Source organism: Geospiza fortis, unplaced genomic scaffold, assembly GCF_000277835.1.
Source record: "Geospiza fortis unplaced genomic scaffold, GeoFor_1.0 scaffold10, whole genome shotgun sequence".
NCBI lineage: Eukaryota > Metazoa > Chordata > Aves > Passeriformes > Thraupidae > Geospiza > Geospiza fortis.
The window spans coordinates 6164376-6183786 of NW_005054326.1; the positions used below are offsets into that span (position 1 = coordinate 6164376).

General features: G+C 42.3%; 1 protein-coding gene across 2 annotated transcripts in view; it reads left to right on the forward strand.

Annotated features, from left to right (window-relative positions):
* Window positions 1-46: 46 nt before the first annotated feature.
* The window catches only part of RESF1 (retroelement silencing factor 1), a 28176-nt gene continuing 8811 nt past the window's right edge, over window positions 47-19411 (forward strand). The window contains exons 1-2 of one of the 2 annotated variants that reach the window (XM_031057008.1): window positions 47-127; window positions 8129-8239. In XM_031057008.1, coding sequence (XP_030912868.1) covers window positions 75-127; window positions 8129-8239 — 164 coding nt within the window. In that variant the 5' untranslated portion in view covers window positions 47-74. Of the gene's footprint in view, window positions 128-8128; window positions 8307-14712; window positions 14798-19411 lie in introns of those variants that run through there. The other variant, XM_005421102.2, reaches the window with a different exon arrangement.

The following is a 19411-nucleotide window of genomic DNA, read 5'->3' on the forward strand; positions in this document are numbered from 1 at the left end:
GCTCGTCTTGCAGAACCAATTACCATCAATTAGCAATAGAGTCCTGCGAGTCCTGCCTGAACAAGGACAATGCGATGCGCAGGCTCCGGAACGCATCGCCCGCCCCGAGCACCTTAAGGAGGCAGAGGTTTGTTTTTGCTGTGTTTCTCCGTAGGGTATGACAGTGCAGGGAGGTGCGGTTGAAAGATACTAAAAACGCCCAAAACAATAACAAACGAGGAAATCCCTCCCTCTCTCTCTGCCCCCCCCCACCAAACAAAACTGACAAGAGAAAGTAATCGCTGTCAGAGTTGACGACTGGCTGTTTCGAGTGTCCTGTGCTTAAATTCTGCGATAAAAGTCCAGCGTTAGTGATTTTTGTGCTGCAGCCTCTCAGATAGGCATCACAAGATATGCGGTAAGGAGCCAGTGCTCTGCTTTGTGTAAGAGGGACACCTGCAGTCGCGTGTTATGGTATAACTGATAAAACTGTTTATACTATCAAAGAAAAAAAACCCAAAACAACAGAACGTATTTAAAGAGGTATACGCTCGCTGTTTCTGCTTTGTAGTGTAGCTGGTAGAATTAACTTATTTATTCCATCTGCAGAGGCAGATGGAAATATGAGAAAATAGTGCAAGTACCCCATCAATGTGTAGCAGCTTTCTTCCTGTGCTTTGGAAGATGTGCTTTGTTGGTCCGTGGCATCAGTGAAAACTGCAGGCATCAGGTAGAACATGAGTAGATATTCTGCTGGAGCACTGGATGTGTTTCAGAAGCCCATAGGAATGCTGGCAGTTGTTTTCCTAGAAGTTGTTAGAGGCTGACTCAACTCTTTCTAGGAGCTCCGTGGTAACTTTGGGCATTTCCCTGCTCTTAACTAGCCTCCTGGGAGGACTTAAAAATAGAATAAGACAAACCCAGCTCGTCATGACTTCTGGTAAATATTTTCTCCTGAGAAAATATTCGTCTGAGAATGATGGGAGTAAAACTTACTACAAACATCAAAAACTCCTACCGGGCTCTTATCACCCTGTTCCCTTGAACTGGCCAACTGATGTTCCAAAACATTCAAACAGATATTCCTGGCAGAGAAAACAGACTTGTGATAATGATTGTTTTTTTATTATTGTCTGCAAAATTAAATCCTTTACTCTTGATGCCTGTGCCAGCATAAAAGTTCCCCTGGGTCTCAAGGTGCAGGGTCTTGGAAAATTTACTGCTGTGGTTCCCAAGATGTTTACCAGGACCCACTAGTTCAGTGTGTTTGTGTGGCTCACTGCAGTGATTTGGGAGGCAGAATTCAAGGATCCAAATCTCTTTGTAGTTTAAGCTTAAACAGTATTTTTTTCCCCTGGAAATAATATATTATCTGATGTTTTGGCAGAAGACAAAAATCATTACAGCATGCTTTATGTCAAGTCTGTTATGGGGTGTTTTGGTTTCCTTCTAAATAAAAGCTAAAACTTTCTCCCATTCATTGGTCTGCTAGAATTTTTAGAAGTTTTATTTTTATTGTTATGGTTCTGAATTCTATTTAGAACACAGATGCTTTTTCGTTCTTCCCCCTTCCTACTAATCTTCAAAAAAATAGTTGTAAATCAGTAAAATACTCTGATTTGCAGGAGGCTTTCCCTCAAATACAGACTCTTTAGAAGCCAACAAATTGCTGACTTGGATTGTTTTCTGCAGGCTAAGGTGTTTCGGTAGGAGAATATTTTTATGCGTTTCTAAAATTTATGCAAATCAGCCTTTCCCAACTGTTTTACTTGCCTTTTTCTGTTCAGTTTCATTTGCTGCAGCCATGAATGTCATATCAGTGGCTGGGGATGTGTGACTGTCATAGCATTTGTGGTCTTGTAATAATTAACCTGTTAGTTTGATGTTGAGCCTTTCTTCTTTGTGTTGAAGATTAACAGTTGTCAGAGGCAGAGCAGTATTCCCCACCCCATAAATTAAAAGGCATGGATGAAGACACAGCAAAAGGAGTAAAAGAGGGAGCAGAAAGCCGAGAAGGTGCAGTTCAATTCTCTTGATTCCTAGAGGAGCTCCTGCTTTGCTAGGCATAGCTATGAGAGCTTGTGGAAAACCTTAGAGCCTGCTGGTGACTTAAGAAGGAGAAAAGAAAAGCAAGGAAAAATGGTGAAAATACCCATTGTGGTTTTTAGCATTAGGTAATGCTAATCTTTGCCTTTTTAAACTGTTAAAGTGTACTGATGAAAGGAGGCTGGTGCTGCACAGGAAATTGGAATTCAAAATCTGCCAAGGGATCTTTTGATATATCACTGGTAATCAGAACATAGGAGATTCTGATGGTATTGTTGGTATGGGTCATTGCTGCTTTGGTGAAAGCAGCGCTTGAAGCTTATTGACTGCTGTCCCTTCTAGGAGCCAAGACCAGTGAGGAGCTCCTGTTCCTCCAGTGAGCACTCCACATCTGTCTGAAGAGACACACAAGATTGCTGAAGTGATCTTTCCTTTTTCCTTTTTAAAGTGAAATTGTGGATGCCATTTTATTGTCTATTTTGGTTCATCCTGAAGCACCACAACTGGCAGCATCAGTGCATGTGAAGAGATGGAAATGGGGAAGAAAATAGGGTTAAGGAGAATACAAACCTACCAACCTGCCTTTGTTACTCAAAGCATTTCTAAGCCATATTCAGTACTGTTACATGCAGCTTTTCAAAGAACTGTAGTAATTTCCCATTTCTGACATGGAATGAATTTTTATTTTTTCACCCATCTGATTGCTAGACACTACTATCATGTTTCTTACTGTTATTTGTTTTTCTGATAAACACAAGCAATTCAAGTTCTCAGGAGTTTCAAAACTGCATTGGGCAGTGGAAATGTAGAGCAAAAATGCTGTATGAATTGGACGAATTTCAAGGAAGCTAATTTAATGGAAGGATATTATAACTTATAGCAGGTAGGAAACTTCACCAAGCAGAAGATTTTTGAGAAGACTTTTTAAAAATACTTCTATGACCGTGAAGGTAGCTCTATGCCTTCATGCTGGATAGAAATGGTCTCCATAAAATGCAAATATGCCAAAGAGCTCTTCTAGTAAGTATCTGCTTGTGAAAGATTTCAATGACTGAAATTCAGTTAACTTCTTAATTTGCACTTCAGTCAGTATCCTGTTCATAGATTGCAAGCTTGTCTCCAATGAGTGGTCGTTAGGCATTGGATGATTAGGGGACAATACTTCTAGAAGGGAATGTCTACAACTACTGGGGATGTAAGACAATTCTTTAAATGTCCATTGAAACTTGAAAGGAATTTGGAAATTCCTCAGAGGCTGAAGCATGTTCATGGTTTCTCTGCGTTTCACTTGTTTCTGTGAAGTACTGAGGCCTGAACAATGGGCCCTGAGCTGAAGTTGACTCTTAACCTTCCAGCCAAATATTTGTATCCATGTATTACTGAAAGATGCATGATCATTAGTGAAACATGTAGTGTGATAGCAATGTACTTTTTCCTGTGTTCAGAGGCCATGAAATCAGATACCTGGCCTTGTTTGGAGATACATGGTCAAAGCCAAATCCCTTGGTTCCTCCTTGAGCCCTGGCCAGGCTTTGGGTGGAACCCAGGAGGAGAATGAAACCAGATGTTCCTGCAGGAGAAGGTATGGAAGCTGGTTTATTCACCAGCACAAAAGCTGGACCCTCTCACAGCAAAGACGGAGCCCTCACCTGTGGGTGGATGTGCCTGAAGAATTTCCCATTTACCAGGAGTGGCTCTCCAGTCCTTGCTGTGGTTGGAGCTCCCCAGCTGAAGTGCAGATCTGGATGATAATAAAATATTAGGTGATGTACCTTTCTTAATTACTCTGTGCAATCTTCTGTAGTAGTGATTATGTGCATTGCTTAGCTTTTCTTTTTGTAATTCTTTGCTTTTTTAAACTATAGTAAATTACACTTATTTCTTAACGTTGGTGTTTGTGTCTTTTGTGCTGACCATGTCCACTGGCAGACCAGTGTGATGGTAGATAGAAATTTGCAGTTGAAGTGTAGGGGTGTAGGTATTTTCTAAAAATGTTGTTCCATCCAAGAAAAGGCAGCTAAGTACTCTGCTTCATCTTTAGCTTCCATCATAGTAATCTTTCATCATAGTAATCTTCTTCCATCATAGTAATATTGACAACCAGAAAAGCATGAGCTGTAGATAATACTTACAGCCATGTGTTTCAGTTATATACATGAACTTTTCTGCAGAGGCAAGGATATTCCTGTATGAAGGAGTCTGATGCTACCATTAGGAAAACTTTCATCTGTAGGATTCCGAATGGAATATTTGGTGATGTCAGTTTGCCTGATGAATCCAGTTCCTGTTATTAATGCCTTTTCCCCACAAATCTTTTCTGTTGAAAATTGCTTTCTCAGGCTTACAGCTATTATTCAAAAGCAATAAAGGCTTGGTCAATACAATGAAGCAATCAAATACAGTCTTGAATATTTAATTTTGCTCTGAACAATGGCATTGCTTGTGTTGGTGTGTTGCTTGGTGCCATGGAGAACTAGAATGTTTAAATTCCTTCTGAAGCATGGTTCCTCCAAATGCCTGATGTGTCCATAGTGCTTGCAGAAGAGTCCCTTTTGCCTTTCAGAATAACCTCTTGCAGCTCAGTTTAGATGTTGCTTATGACAAATTCAGATTTTTCTGTATCTAGTGCTTCTGATTGTTGATATGTGGAATGGTGTTTATCTCCATGAGCTCATTTGTGGTGAGAAGAATGACTTCTTTATTCTTGACCCTTTGACTATGACCACAGTTCCCATGACACTTATTACAGTGTTACTGGGTGCAATTAGCAGCTTTAGGACAGTGGATTGGGACCATTGCCAGATGCCATGGCATGCCTTTTCCTTGATTTTTGATTTTTGTACTATCCCCTGAAAAAGTCCTAAAATGCAATTACAAAATTGTAATTTCTCAACTGCAGAATTTCTGAGTTCCCACTAAGATTTAAGGCACATTCAGAGATTGATGCTCACTTTGTTGTGCTTCTAAATTTGTTTTGCCTTGGGCAGAGTCAGAAAAGACACAGACACCAACTTAAGGAATGAGGGTAATTTAATATAATATGAAACTGCAAAGAATTACAAAAAGATAAGATAGGATAGGCATCAGCTGGGGGAAGCTACTCTCTCAGCAAAGGACTGGAGAACCACTCCTGGTAACTGGGAAATCCTGCAGATGTTTCCACCCACAGGAAATGAGGCTTCCGACTTAGCTGTGAGAGAGTCCCATTTTTATTCTGCTAAATAAACAAGATACCATAACTTCTAGTGCAGGAACATCTGGGTTTTCCTTTCTCCTGCTGGGTTTCTTCCAAAGCCTGGCCAGGGCTCAAGGACAAACCAAGGGAGTTGTCTTTGATCTGATACTCCCAGCCAAGGCTAGATTTGGCCTTGCCTGGGTTCTAAATACTGAAACCATATTTTGCCCATGAGCAGATACATATAACATTTGGTTGGAAGGTTCATCTAGAGGCCAGCTTTGTCCCAAGGTCTGTTTTCAGGTCTTAGTTCTTCAACATTTTGCTGTTGTTACCATGAAGTGTAATAAGTAGAAATCTGGAGCTGTAGTCCTGCATCAAGCATCCTTATTTATTTAAAAACTTTTTGACATAAATATTAAAATTGAAAATTTGTGAGCATAACAGGATGTTCTTTTTGTTTAAGTGGGGGTTATACAGCTTGAACTTCACCCTACTTGCAAAAATCACCAGTGATGGAGGGAGGGTGGCCATGTTGTTTTTGATGTTGCAGAATGCTGATATCAGCCTAACTGAAACACCTCAAAATTAAACAATATGAGGATGTTAAGAAACTGGTGTTTCCTGATGGGAACTGGCACTGGCATAGATATGGGAGACAGATGTTTCCTGATAAAAGGAACCAATGGGTGGTAGTACTAATCATGTATTTTGAATGAATTATGCTCTGCTGAGCTAGCCTAGCAATGTAGGTCATGGCAGTCAATCACGTTATCGTATAAAAGCCCAAGCTCTCTTTTTTATGGTAAGGATTTCTAGCACATTCCTTTTAGGAGAGCGTGTGGAGATTCTTCCTTCAAGTGGGGATGCTTCTTGTGGTAACTCCTTGGGGCTGAGTAAAGAAATTTGCCCATGGTCATTGGTTTTGGTGGGTGACCAAAACCAATCTCTTCTTGACAATATTAAGCTAGTTTTGAAAATACCAATTTAATAAATAGTGCACTACAATAGCTTTTGTACTGAGGAAGGTCATGGAGCAGATCATCTTGAATGACGTCTCATGGCACCTATGAGGTAACCAGGGGATCAGGCCCAGCCAGCATGAGCTTGTCAAAGGCAGATCCTGCCTGACCAACCTTGGTTTAAGACAATTTAGGGGAACACTCTACAATTACTTCCCCTTAGTTTTAACCAATCCCTTTCCACCAATAAGGAGAAACAAGTAGAGGAGATATAAGTGGAAAAATAACAGTTTACTTAAAAAAAACCCAAAATAGCAACAGGTAAAACATAACAGGAAGAGCACCAGTTTTTTAGGAAGTTGCTGAAATTTCCCAGACTCCCAGGGAACAAAGAGAAACTCAAAATGGCAGAGTGATGGCTTCCCCAAGATGGTGCCTGCCATGGGGAAGACAAAGGGAAAATGGCTGCCGCCCCCTCCTCTCCCTTTATCTCTCTGGTAGCTGGTACTCTGTCAAGGGCTGGAACTTGTGGAGGGACTTAGCCTTCTTCTGGGCAGAAGACAGCAAGGCAAAGCCTTGGAGCCTTCTGGCCTGGCTGGGCACTGCTGGTGGGCTGGGGTCACCATGCTGGACCACCCTCTCCACACCAATGGAGAGGGGAGTTTGAACCAGGCCCTTGACAGTAGACAGTAACTTAAGTGAGGTGGCCAACACCCCAAAATTCATTCTCGTTTCACAACTTCTTAAAAATGGCCGATTAGGTCTATTACAAAATGAATGATTTGTTGAATAGACCAAGGAAAGCAGACATAAGGCTTAAACCAGACTTGTTACCACACAGGATAAACAAAGAGACACTGATAGTAGACAGACAGTGCTGTGTGATTGAGGTACCTATATTACAGCTAGTGAAGAAATTATATAGATTGGGATTCACTGTATTTTACCATCCAATTGCTGATGGACTGGATAGTAAAATACATTGAATCTTACATCAAATCTTTCAGTTTCTGGAAAAGTATCTACAAAGATGTGTCCAAGCTTCATAGGAGAAGCCACCCTACATACTTCCAGGGAGTGTGTGAGAGGTTTCCATCTCTGTAATAATTTGTGTGGCTTTTATAGTTGTAAAGAACAGTGTCTTGGTCAATGACATTTACTTTTCTTAATCTCTTCCCACATCTTCTCTCCAGACCAAGATGTTGATTCTTAGTTGGGGGTCTCAGCCCTTCTGACACCAGTGATGACCCTTGCCAGGCCTTTGGCCTTGCCTGGGGTCTCTCTTCCATGTGCACCAGCCATCTGTGGTAGGGAGGGGCATCCTGCACACACAGGGAGCTGGGCTGCTCTGCTTGTCTGGGCTCAACAGTGTGCCTGCAGGCAGGTGTTGCAAAATTCACTCTGAGATAGTTTTTGATTGGGAAATGCAGCTTCTGGAGTTGCCACTGTTACAGTAGAGCCAAAAGGCATGCCAAAGGCAAGAGAAAGCTCCACCTGAGCACCTGGACTTTTAAAGACTGTGGGAAAGAAGTGTGCTCACTTCATCTCCAAAGAAAAAAACCCCACTAACAAACTGAGAAATACGGTTTATTCAGTATTGGATAACACTGAATAGAATCACATTAAGAGTCCTGGTGTTGGGAGGAGACAATGCTAAAAACAAAAAGGAAGGCTGGGAAGGACAGCCTGATGCCACATGAAGGCTACAGGAGTAAAACACAACTGTCCTATAAGCATTTTACTGAAGTCCAAAAAGATTCATGTACTGGCTTTCCTAGATCAGCTAGGTGGATTACCCTGTTGTAGAAGCAAGCCAGGTGTGACAAGCTGACTTTCCCTTCATGAAGCTGTGCTGGCTGTGACTGATGATTGTTGTCCTCTGTGTGTTTTACAGTACCTTTCAGAAAAATGTTTTCCATGATTTTACCAGACACTGAAGTGACACTGACAGGTTTCTGCTTTCCAGGGTCCTCCTTCATGCTCTTCCTGAGAACTGGGGCAACGTTCACCAGCTTCCAGTCAGCTGGGACTTATCCAGACTCCCAAGATCATTCAAAAACCATCAAGAGAGACTTTGTGATGACATCAGCAGCTCTTTAAAGACGATTGGATGAGTCCCATCAGGATTTGTCAGAAGTCAATAGGTAAAAGTGGGGGGGAAATACACTGTTGGAAGTGGTGAAATGGGAATTTGCAAAGTGAAGTGACTACTGGTCTACATGTGCTTAAGTTTACTGTAAACATTCTGTGTTTGATTGGCAATCTGAGATTATGGCAATTTCCACCAAGTTATCTCTTATGTAGTTGTAAAGAATTTTGGTGCAGGAAAACTCCTGTGTGCTGGTGCTGTCGTGACATCTAAAATGTATCTAAAATACAGTTATAAAGAGAGGGAAATGAGAATTATGGATGTTCATGTACTCCTTTCTTTGTGTGTGTTTAGTTGATTCAGGTTGTTTTTCTATAACACCATAAATCAGATGTGCTGAATTAGATTTAAATACTTTAGGTTAAATGAGACATGCCACTACAAGTCCAGAAGCAGAAACAGGAGAGTAAAATTTTGCTGGCTGGCAGCTGAACTGTTGTCCTTTCAGTTCTTAGAATCTTCTGTTTGCTGAACTACATTCTGCAGAGGTACAAAATAGCTGTGATCACAGTGGCTGGAACTGAAATGCACATTTTATAGGGTTTTGACTCTATTAAAGGGAGCTTTTAGCAATGAATAAGAATATTTTAGAGCTATGGCGAGTACCTCAGTTACGCTTGTGGCAGAGGAGATTTAGACCACTTAAAGAACCACTGGCACAGATAGCTGGAAAAGTGGTTTTATTGAAGTAAAATGATGTAAAAGTGAGGTTTAAGGAAGTGCCCTGGTGAGGTTTAATCTTACTGTACAGATACAGTAACAATAATAATTCAGAAGTATTAATACATTATCTTAATGCTCTGTGAAAGAAAGTTATGCACAATATCAATCACCTGAGATCTAAGTTTCTCTTAGAGGTGAGAAACCAGCTCAAGGAGAGGTTACAACCATGCAGCTGGGTGAGATAAAAAAAAAACCTCACCTGGGCTTTCATAATTGTGGAATAAAATGGTTGGCTTGCAGTCAAGTTAAATGTCATGGAATTTCCATGAAATTCCTTGCACCCACAATTTTATTTGTTCCTTACTAATTAGTTCTGGAAGAACTACCTGCTATTGATGTCTTATTCCCTTGGCTGGTGTTCGCAACTTTCATGCATCAAAGCTCTTTGTGTCTCCCTGTTCCTATGTGGGTTTTCAAAGAACAGGTTGGAACTAGCAAAGTGCTTGACCTGGTCATGGCCTAGGCCTTTACCTCCTTGTGAGCCTGAGCCAAACTGTCAATAATTTGGTCAAGGAGTTGAGCTCATTCCTGAAGTCAATCTGCTTTATTGACTGTAAGAGTGTTAGTACAGTTACCTCTTGCCTCTGTCATCAGTGTGTGTTGCGTTGCACATAAGTGGTGAGGGTACAGTTATTTGATGAGTTGCTTAGCTTAATAATTATAATTAATGCTTATTATATACTACTGCACAAACAGACACTGATATCATGGAATATTTTTAGGAGAAGGGTTGGAAGTGTTTGTGGCTCATACTCCACTCCCAGGTGCAATGTGTGCACAGCAAGGGATAGAGTAGCCCAGCTGACTAAAACCTGGGCCTTTCATGACAACAATTTAGAACCTAGAAGACTTGATATTTGCATTTGGAAGAGTGAGTAGATTGGGTAAAGAAAAAAACACTGCAAGACAGTTTGAGAAATACCTTTGGTACTGGCATGCAAAAAGATTCCTTTAAAAATTACCCCAACATTTCACATTCTGGGCAGGACCCTGGCATTTACCAGGAAGATAAAAAGTTCCTGGTGTTCTTTGAGGGCTAACATTTGGAATATTTTCTTGTGTAAGATTCCCATCTATATGTGGTAGGAAACTCAGCAAGATAATGGTGATGAGAGACATCAGGAGTGGGAGAAATTTCAGCTAATACTGCTTGAGCTACCTTAGCATCAATGGCAGGACTATAGGCATAGCCTGCAGGTAAATGAGTAAAGGTATAATTAATGCAAATAAATGAGTAAGGTATAATTAATGCCATTCCAAGTACAAGCAAAGTGAGCTTGGTAGGTCTGGTGGGTGGGACAGTGGCATAATGTTTTTAATGTCCAAAGTGACTGTGCATAGATAAGAGGAAAGATAAATTGCATTGGTGGTTTTGGCAGCTTTTGTGACTGCAGTATGAGGCAGAGAGGGGGCAAAATTTATGCCTAGGTAGCTGTCACAGGCAGGATGGAAGCTTCACCCAAGGTTTATCACATGAACCCTCCTGTTGAGTCACAGGGTGCAGAAAGGATCCCATTGCTTTCTAAACTCCTCCTCAGAGAGGAGTCTGCGTGTGGCTGGATCCAGTCCTAGCTCCAGACTTACTCAGAGGTTTATGTCTAAAGAATTCCACAGGTGTAGTTGAATCTTTATACAACTTCATCCCACAGGATAAAGGAAGGCAAACCAATATGAAAAAATTATTTATTTATATGGTGCTAATACTGATGATCTTGATCATAATGCTAGCTAGACTAAAGGACTTTAATCAGAATTAATTACTACACAGTATAGATAGTTAACTGTAATTACAGTGACAATAAAGCTGGCAAAATAATCAAGTAGAGATTGATGTTGCTCACTTATACCAATGTCTGTGGGCATAGCTCTTTAACTCAGCCTCAGGAAATAACCTTGGAGGTGTCCTCACTCAAAGGAGGAATCTCCACAGACCCTTCTAGAAGGGGGTGTGTTAAAAGTGTGGGAACTATAAACCAGTGAAGAAAATAGTGAAGCTCAATATGAGATGGGCCCCACACATCAGAGCATCAGTGATCAGAGCAGACATTGAAACCTGATGGAGGTTTTTGTTGCCATGGCATCGGGTGGGAATGTAAAGTAGGAATGGAGCAGTGCAGTCTCAATACCAGGAAATGTTTTGTCCAGCTGCTACCAGGTATATCTCCTACCAAGAAATACTGCATGCAACACAACCACTAAGAACAGAAAATTTGACCACTCACAGCACTTTGCACAATAATGGCTAATAAGGTATAAAAGGACCCTGATTTTGTGTTCAGCTGAGGGATGAGAATTTGACATGAAAATTGTAGGAATGCATTTTCCTCACCCTCTGCAGAAGGGGCACCTTTTGGTAAGACTTGTGCCCTCGGCTGTGCTGCGTGTTTTGACGTGAGAAATTGAGCTTGTGATTGCCATTCTGTTGTCAGGGCTATATTTAGCTTCTCTGTAGTTTATGCAGATACTGCTGGCACTCCAAAAGAGCCATGTCTGTTGCATTTAGTAAACCATAGCACTTGTGAACCTGGCTGGTTCTTTTGAATGCAAATAGACTATTGGAGCACCCAGTGCCAGGCCTTTAGTTGTGTATTTGTAACAAGTCTCTGCTGTTAAAAATTGGGACTGGGTTTTTATAGAGATCCACTGTCAGTCAGATGTTTCTGGGCCAATTGTTTCAGCTCGGCAGCCTTTAGCTAAGCAGTGTCAGGTAAATTATCAATATTGTCACTTCTTTGTTGCTTTATCAGGAACTTTTTTACGTTCTCACCCATGCCAATTTCTGCCAGGAAACATTGTTCCTCACATCCTCAGAATGTTCACCTTTGAGATTATTGAATCAGGCTGGTCTCAGCATTCTTCTACACCAAGTGCAGTATGATCCCCCTTCTCCATCCATCACTGACAGCTTTTACAATCAGGGTATTGTTCCAGCCGCTTTACCCCCACGGAGGTAGAGTGTCCTGCTCCAGTGGCCCTGGTCAGATGCCAGGACCCACTGGACTTGTGAGCTGACTGGCTGGGGCTGTTGAAAGGAGAAGTGGGTGCAAGCGAATGCTCACTGTTTTTTGAGTTCTCTGAAAAGAGACATGAAGAGAGTCCCGATCAGAGAGTCAGCTGAGTAACAACAATCACACCCAACGTGGCTACATGTCATCCTACTTTATTCATAAAGTAGGCATATTTATCCTTCATTTTTGGTATATTTATCCTTCTCTATAGACTGTCTCACACCACTAATGCTTAAAGCTCATTGGTTAAGTTGGTGTATTCACGCATACGTGTTAATTACTGATTGGCTGTCACGCTGTAAGCATTTTTAGCTAAGGTGTGCCAAATTAGCGGTTCCCACAATGTGCTTGGCATCTGGTCTCATCTTGGCACAATGCTCATTCTTCCTTGTTGAATCCATTCGAGGAGAGTACATGGTCTATCTTGTTCTGAGGATAGTACATGGTCTTCAAAGTAACTCTGTAGTCTGCAAGTCAGGGTTGTCCAATTCCTCTAGGAGAATGGCCTTGTTCTGCTAAGAATCCTTCTACAGAGACACAATGAATTTTGGAGCTTGCAGGATCACAGGGTGCTAACAGCATGGGTCACTGGAGGCAGGGGAGGTGCTTCTCAGAGTCCCCAAAGTAGGGGGAGTTTGATTCAGAAGTACCAGGAGATTGTACCTTCCCTGGAGCATCATGGAAGGTCTGGTCTATGAGTGGTTCTGTCTGTGGAAGTAAAAAAGCTAATGCCTTTGTAAGCCTTTCTAGTTAGAAATATCTGCAGCATGGCCTCACTGAGTAAGAGTGGACAAATTATTGGAGTGGAATACTTGTAAAAGAATGTACTGTCTAGAGCTTATCTGAAGCTATCTGTATGTTACCATTCTTTCTTGTAGCTTATTGCATCTTGCTTATCTGACAAGTACCTATAGACCAGTGAAAAACAAGGCATGTAACACAGAGGTATATAAATATAAACTCTGTCACTGACCCAGCTGGGCAAGGTTCAGCTCAGCAGAGGCTGTTACTTGCCTGCTCTTTGTGGTGCATAGCTCTGCAGCTGCATGCAGTGATAAACTGCTGCTGTGCAGACCTGACTAGAATTGTATAGGAGTTACTCCACAGTGGAGGTTAGAACCTCTCAAAAACAGATCCTCAGGCTGCCTGGCTCTTAGGAAGTTGCACTTGACTGACCTTGGGAAGGGCTGAAGGGGCTTCTGTAACCTGTGGACTACTGCAGAGGGTGAGAGAAGTGTTCCCCTCCCTTGTGATCAGCTGAAGGCAGAATTTTGACTGTCCATGAGGGCACACAGATGATTATGCCATTGATGGTGGCATCTCCCTCCAAATGGGAAGTCTCTGTAAGGTGGCACCTGAGAAGGATCATCAGGTTCTGTCTAGGATGCTAACTGTGTGTCTGATAAGCCTGGTAACCAAGGGCTGGGGGTTGCCAGCTGATGAAGTGATGGGAGAGGCACTAGGGCCCTTGCTCAAGCCCTGGTGGGAAAAGGTGCAGCTTTTGGGGGCTTGTTGGCAAAAGCTGTTAAAACAAATGTTTCAACAAGGGGCTCTGTGTGCTGCCTGGTTGGAATACCTGGATCTGAAGAGGCTTTCAGGATTACTTGTGTCAGGACCCTTTAGCACAGGCTTAAGGAGGTTTTTAACTACCCTGACACAAGAGGTTTGGTGGTAACTGTGGCTGCATCCTGACAGAGGAGGCAGGATGACAGAATGAGCATAGCAGAAAATAGTTGGTAGTACGTACAGGTAAAACATTATAAAAGAAAGGTTGTAAAACATGGTTTAGGCCTCGCTATTCTGGCTAAGCTGGCCTGTTGAGTTCTCATGAGGAAAGAATCATAAGAATGAGAAGCAGTTTGCGTAACAATCTATTTTTGTGAGAGAACAGTTTCCACCTGCAAAAACAAGGAATCTATCCCGTCAGAGTCCGTGAAGAAAAAATGTAAACCTATCTAGAAAGAAAAAAGTTTGATGGACACGTATGCTCGCCATTACCAAGCAATGAACTGAGTTTCAGTGATTTTCTGACCTATTGGATTCCAACATGGTGCCTTCTGATACCAGATACAATGAGCTGTGTGCAATGAAGAGTCATCCATTCTGTTTGAAGATGATCATCTCATCCATCTCATTCCTGTCTCTAACTCGAAGCCATAGTGACAAGCTAGGACCATGTGGTGCTGGGCACCATGTTAGCTGGCTCTGACTGGGCCGGGACTTTAACTAGTGGGTGCTGCTGGGCCTCAGATGGAAGACAAACTCATAGGACTTTATCTGGCACACGGGCTACATCTAAAGAATGATTGATTCTTGTGACACACAACTCATGGCTTACAAGAATCTCAAGGTATATCCATTATAAGTTATAGGACTAAACATGGCAATGAACCCCTCCCCTTGTCTCCAGCCTGGCTTCTGCAAGGGGTTCCTAATTTTTGTTTGGTCTTGACAGTAACAATGATGGATTTTACTCTTATTGAAGATTTGTGCTGCATGTAGTCAAAGTTCCTCCTCTAGCAAGGATTTTACAGTTACTATTGGTTGGTATCTTAGTCTTGTTTGCCTCTCTCACAGTTACATTCCCAGAAAATGTAAACATCTTAAGTTTCCTCAGCATTTGTCTAATTCAAGGATGTGATTTTGTTTTATCCCCAATCATTTTTTCAGGAAATACCCAGTGCAACGTTAGCAGCCTGAAAGGTTTACCTTGGATGCAAAACTCTGCTTTCTTTGCTAAGATTCCTGCATCACTGTAAGTATTGCCTGGACAATGATGTTGATATTTTTTGGGAATTTCATATGCCACTTCATTCTCCTGTCTTCTTTTGTTATTGGTGTCTTATGAGAGCAGAGAAAGTCAAAGAGTGAAGAAAGATAGAGCTGTCTTTGAATCTCGAAAATAACACCTATGAAATCATAACACTGGGTCTTTTATTTTTTATAGGCTAGTTATGAGTGGTACTTTTCATTCTCAAATTTGAAATCAGAAGAATCCTAAAATCTAAAAGAGTCCGTGAAGGAAAGTCAGGAGCCTTGGTGATTTGGGAGAAATGGCATGAAACATTCTGTTTAGAGACTGTCTGACACCTTGCACAAAGCAAGGTGTTTGTTCTGTGCTAGCTGGGTGTCACCATACTGAGGAGAGCTTGCCGAGATGCAGACGAGCATTCATTCTTGTATTTTGTCATGGGGGCTTTTGTGCTTTTTGTGCATTTTTGGAGGCTGAAATAGTGTTTGGCTTTGAAAACACTGCCTCTAAAAACTTTACAGAGCAACATGCTCACCCATTTGGGTTTGTTGGTTGTACCAGTGGGGGGCAAAGCGACATGGACCTCCTTATGCATCTGTAGGAGATCAGTTTATTGTAGAAATTGCACCCTTTTTATACTTTTCATCTCTACCTGACATAACTGAAACCAAACCGAGACCTAACAGAACTTAACAGAAAGAAGGCACCCATTGGCTGGCTCAGCTGCCATGCTGCTGTCCACGTGCTCTACCATCCAATCACCTTCCTGCTTATATGCTGTGTTATAGTAACCTCATGGAGCCAGGTCTAATAAGCTCTCGGAGGCTTATTACACACCCACGGTAGCTCAGCTACTCTTGGAGGCAATACAAATCTACAGGATGGCTTCTGTTGCAGTGCTGGAAACAAAAACGTTTAATAAAAGGCAAAATAACAAACAGAAAAACCAAACACTTTACAAAAGCGAGTAGTTTCTTTGTTCACTTCTTTTTCTACTAAATTGCCCAGGTGGGACTTTTTGGCTTCTGTCCAATTAGCTGTCCGTAAGTTTGAGGTGAAGTTTTCTGGGCCTATGAGGTGCCTTTCTTCACCTAATCGAGGAGAGAAACTTAAGGGCTTCTTTCCTTTTTGAGGGGACAAAGGATAGTTTTGTCACTCCATCAACAGAGGCGCACATCCTACAATGCTGTCCACATGCTCCTCCAGACAAGGACAATCTCCCAGCTGTCACTCAGCCGCTCTGGCAGTGATATCCCTTGCATGTGTCTCTGATACCTGGAAGAGCACGGCTAAAGAGAGAGTTAGTGTTATAAGCAGCAGTTCCCACATTTTGGCACGCTCTAACCAATATCTGCTATGTCACAAGGATGTGGGTTATGAACAGCAAGCAGTGCTTTTCTACAATCTTCATTCATGTTTATGAAAGCAAGCTGCTGCAACAGCATAGTTCTGGCCTCATCACTGTTGACTTGTCGGGAGAGCATGGCTTGCAGTGTGTCCAGGAACTGCACGAACGACTGCGCTGGACCCTGTTAAATCTTAGCAAAAGAAGATTAGGATTGATACTCGTTCCTAGGAGTCACCCCAGGGCCTGCAGGGCTAGGTGAGCGATGATACAAATGCACCACGCAGGCAGCCTGCCTGCACTGCAGGGACTGCAAAGAGACCCTCTCCAGTCAGCTGTGCAATGTGATTGATGGATTTCTGTCCTGCAGCACTTCTGCCTGGGCTGTACACAGCTCTTGGTAATTGGTTAGCCAGAGTACAAACTGCCTTGCTGTTAGAATCAGTTTTGTTATTGAAGCCTCCAAAACAGTTACTTTCAAGAGATAATGGGTTAAAGCATAGAATGTGAAGCATTTGGGGAAAGCTCAGTGTTTAGGAAACCACATAGAGCAATAAATTGGTTAAGGAATGGGACACAATGACAGGAAAGGGAGATAGGAACAGGGAGTGATGGGCTCAGCGCATTTCGGAGCCAACAAGGTCAGCTTGACCCAAAGGTCTCTGCCAAGCTATGGGAGCCAAGCCAAGTACACCGGGGATTGCCCAAATTAGGAAGGAGTTCAAAAGTTTAAAGGAGGAAGAGTCACGGGACGCCCCCTGCCAATGATGAAGGCAACCGGAACGACCACCAAGATGCTCCTCAAAAGAAAAGCCCCGCCCTGCGCCCCGCCTATACCACGCCTCTATATACATATGCATGCAAAGATATGATTATGTATGTACTATGATGTAATCCTGTAATCAAAATGTATAAAAGGCTTGCCTTTGTCACGGGTAACTCAGAAATCCATTCAGTGATTTCTCCGACGCGTCGCTAATAAAATACCTCCTGCCTATTTGACTTAAACCAAGTCTTTGAGGCAGTTTATTCTCGCCTTTTGGGGCAAAATCCGGCATCATTATGAATGAGGTCCTGTATGTCTAATTTAATAAACTACAAACTTAAAATTTTGCAGCGGTTTTAATTGAGATAAAATAATACGATCAAATATAATCCAGTAGTTACAAAAAGAAATTTGGCAGTGGTTTGGATAAAGCATAAGCAAAACTGATTGATGGGGATACGGGGAGGGCTTCCCACCCTGCCTCACATACGAAAGGATCCAAATGCAACTTATATACTGTGTGCTAATACATATTCATTAATACTTTCTGTAAATCTCCTCCTGTTTTCAATTCCTAATATCTATGTCACTATACTACACAGTGCATGCTCCACTTGTTTCCAAGGGATCTTCTGGCTCTTCGGTGGTCTTTACAGAGGAAGGCTCATCATCTTCTTCACTGTCCTTTGAATAACCTGGCAGTGGTGCATGAGCATTAAGCTTGGCGTTACATAAGTAAGCTCTATGTTCCAATTAAACCTTATTTATTTCATAGATAAGACCACTATTTTAGACTCCCTGTCTGGAATTGTCCCAACTTTATTCATACTCAAGGTCAGTCCCTGCTCTGGGAGTTGTCTTAACTTCAGTTGATGCCAGTTTAGGTCCGGGGGTCTTCCTGACTTCATCCATTCCCAAGGCCAAATCCAACTTTTATATCTTGTTTTCCACATTTGTCATCTACAAAGAAACCCATCTGCTTCTCTAATAACATATACTTTTCCAATTATTTTCCCAAAATATTGATATAATTACAATTTTGTAAGCATGAATCACATCCATTATCACAGTTTCATTATGCTCTGCCAGTTGTGGGGTGTGAGGACGTATGCAGTGCTCATGGATTCTAGGCAGTTTAGCATGATGGAAAGGAGGATAAACTGCTTTCTTTTACCAGAGCCCTCAGTTCTTTAATTACCTTATAGTCCAGCGCTTAGTATGCTGGGTGTTGGTTTGGCACATGTATTACTGGGCAGGCTGTAACAAAGGAGGCCAATTCTGCCTCCTTCATTGTGGCTTTCCTGCATTTTTGCCATTGCTGGACTGCTTCGTCACTGTCTTGAGCAGGGAGCGAGCCCGCTGCCTGCTTGCAATGTGGGAATTCTGCACTGAGGGGGCCAGCTAGGTAGGGATTTTTATCAGAGAAAGGCAGCTCTGCAGGGCTTGGATTATCTCAGGATAAGGCAATTCTGCGGGGTTTGGGTCAATCTCGGGGTTGTATTTGGGTTCCAGTGGTGCTGAGGGTTCAGGGGACTCAGCTTCTGAAGCCCTGTGATGACCACCAACATTCGCGTGACTTCCTTTAATGGCTGCCATGGTTGTCCCCCATGTAGGAAAAAGTCTCTGTCCTACTGCTTTCCAGCTTTCTGATTGAAGGGGTCCATTGAAAGGAAAATGTTTAACATGATTAGACACCCAGTCCAGCAGGGTGCTTAGTTTCACATCAGCCATATTAATAGGTTGCTGATATAGGAGCCACCATACCTGGCCCAAGCTCCTGCCTTTTTCCAGGGATATTCCACCTCCCATATTTGCTCCCAGTAGTCCATTCACCTTCCAGGTGAGGTGTGCACACTTTTAAATTCCTGAGTTCCTTCCCAAAATCTTCCTGGATCTGTCCCTGGATCCTTTTCCGGACTCTTCCTGGCCGGTTCCTTGACCCAGTGGAAGTTGCTACTGGAGCAGTCCACACACCCTGCAGCACCCTATAGGTCCCAATTTGGGTCAGCCATCTGTAGCAGAGGAGAGCAAAGCGACACAGACTGCCTTAAGCATCTGTGGGAGATCAGTTTATTGTAGAAATCGCACCCTTTTTATAGCTGTAATCTCTACCTGACATAACCGAAACTAAACCGTGACCTAACGGAATTTAACAGAAAGAAGGCACCCATTGGCTGGCTCAGCTGCCATGCTGCTGTCCATGTGCTCTACCATCCAATCAGGTTCCTGCTCATGTGCTGTCCATGTGTTCCTCCAGCCAATCAGCTTCCTGTTCATGTGCTGTTTACATGCTCACTAGAGACAGTCACATCTCTCGAAATTAAACTAGTGGGCCACATTATTTTGGGAGATTTTTACTAAACCCACATTAATTTCTCCATTTGTTTTGTTGTATTTAAAGGTGTAATTGAAATTGAGTATTATTGTCTGAAAACCCCGGTCTTTATTTTATTCTATAGGTGTTTCTTATGTTCAGCTCTTAAGTATTGTTTATTGTGTTGTGTTA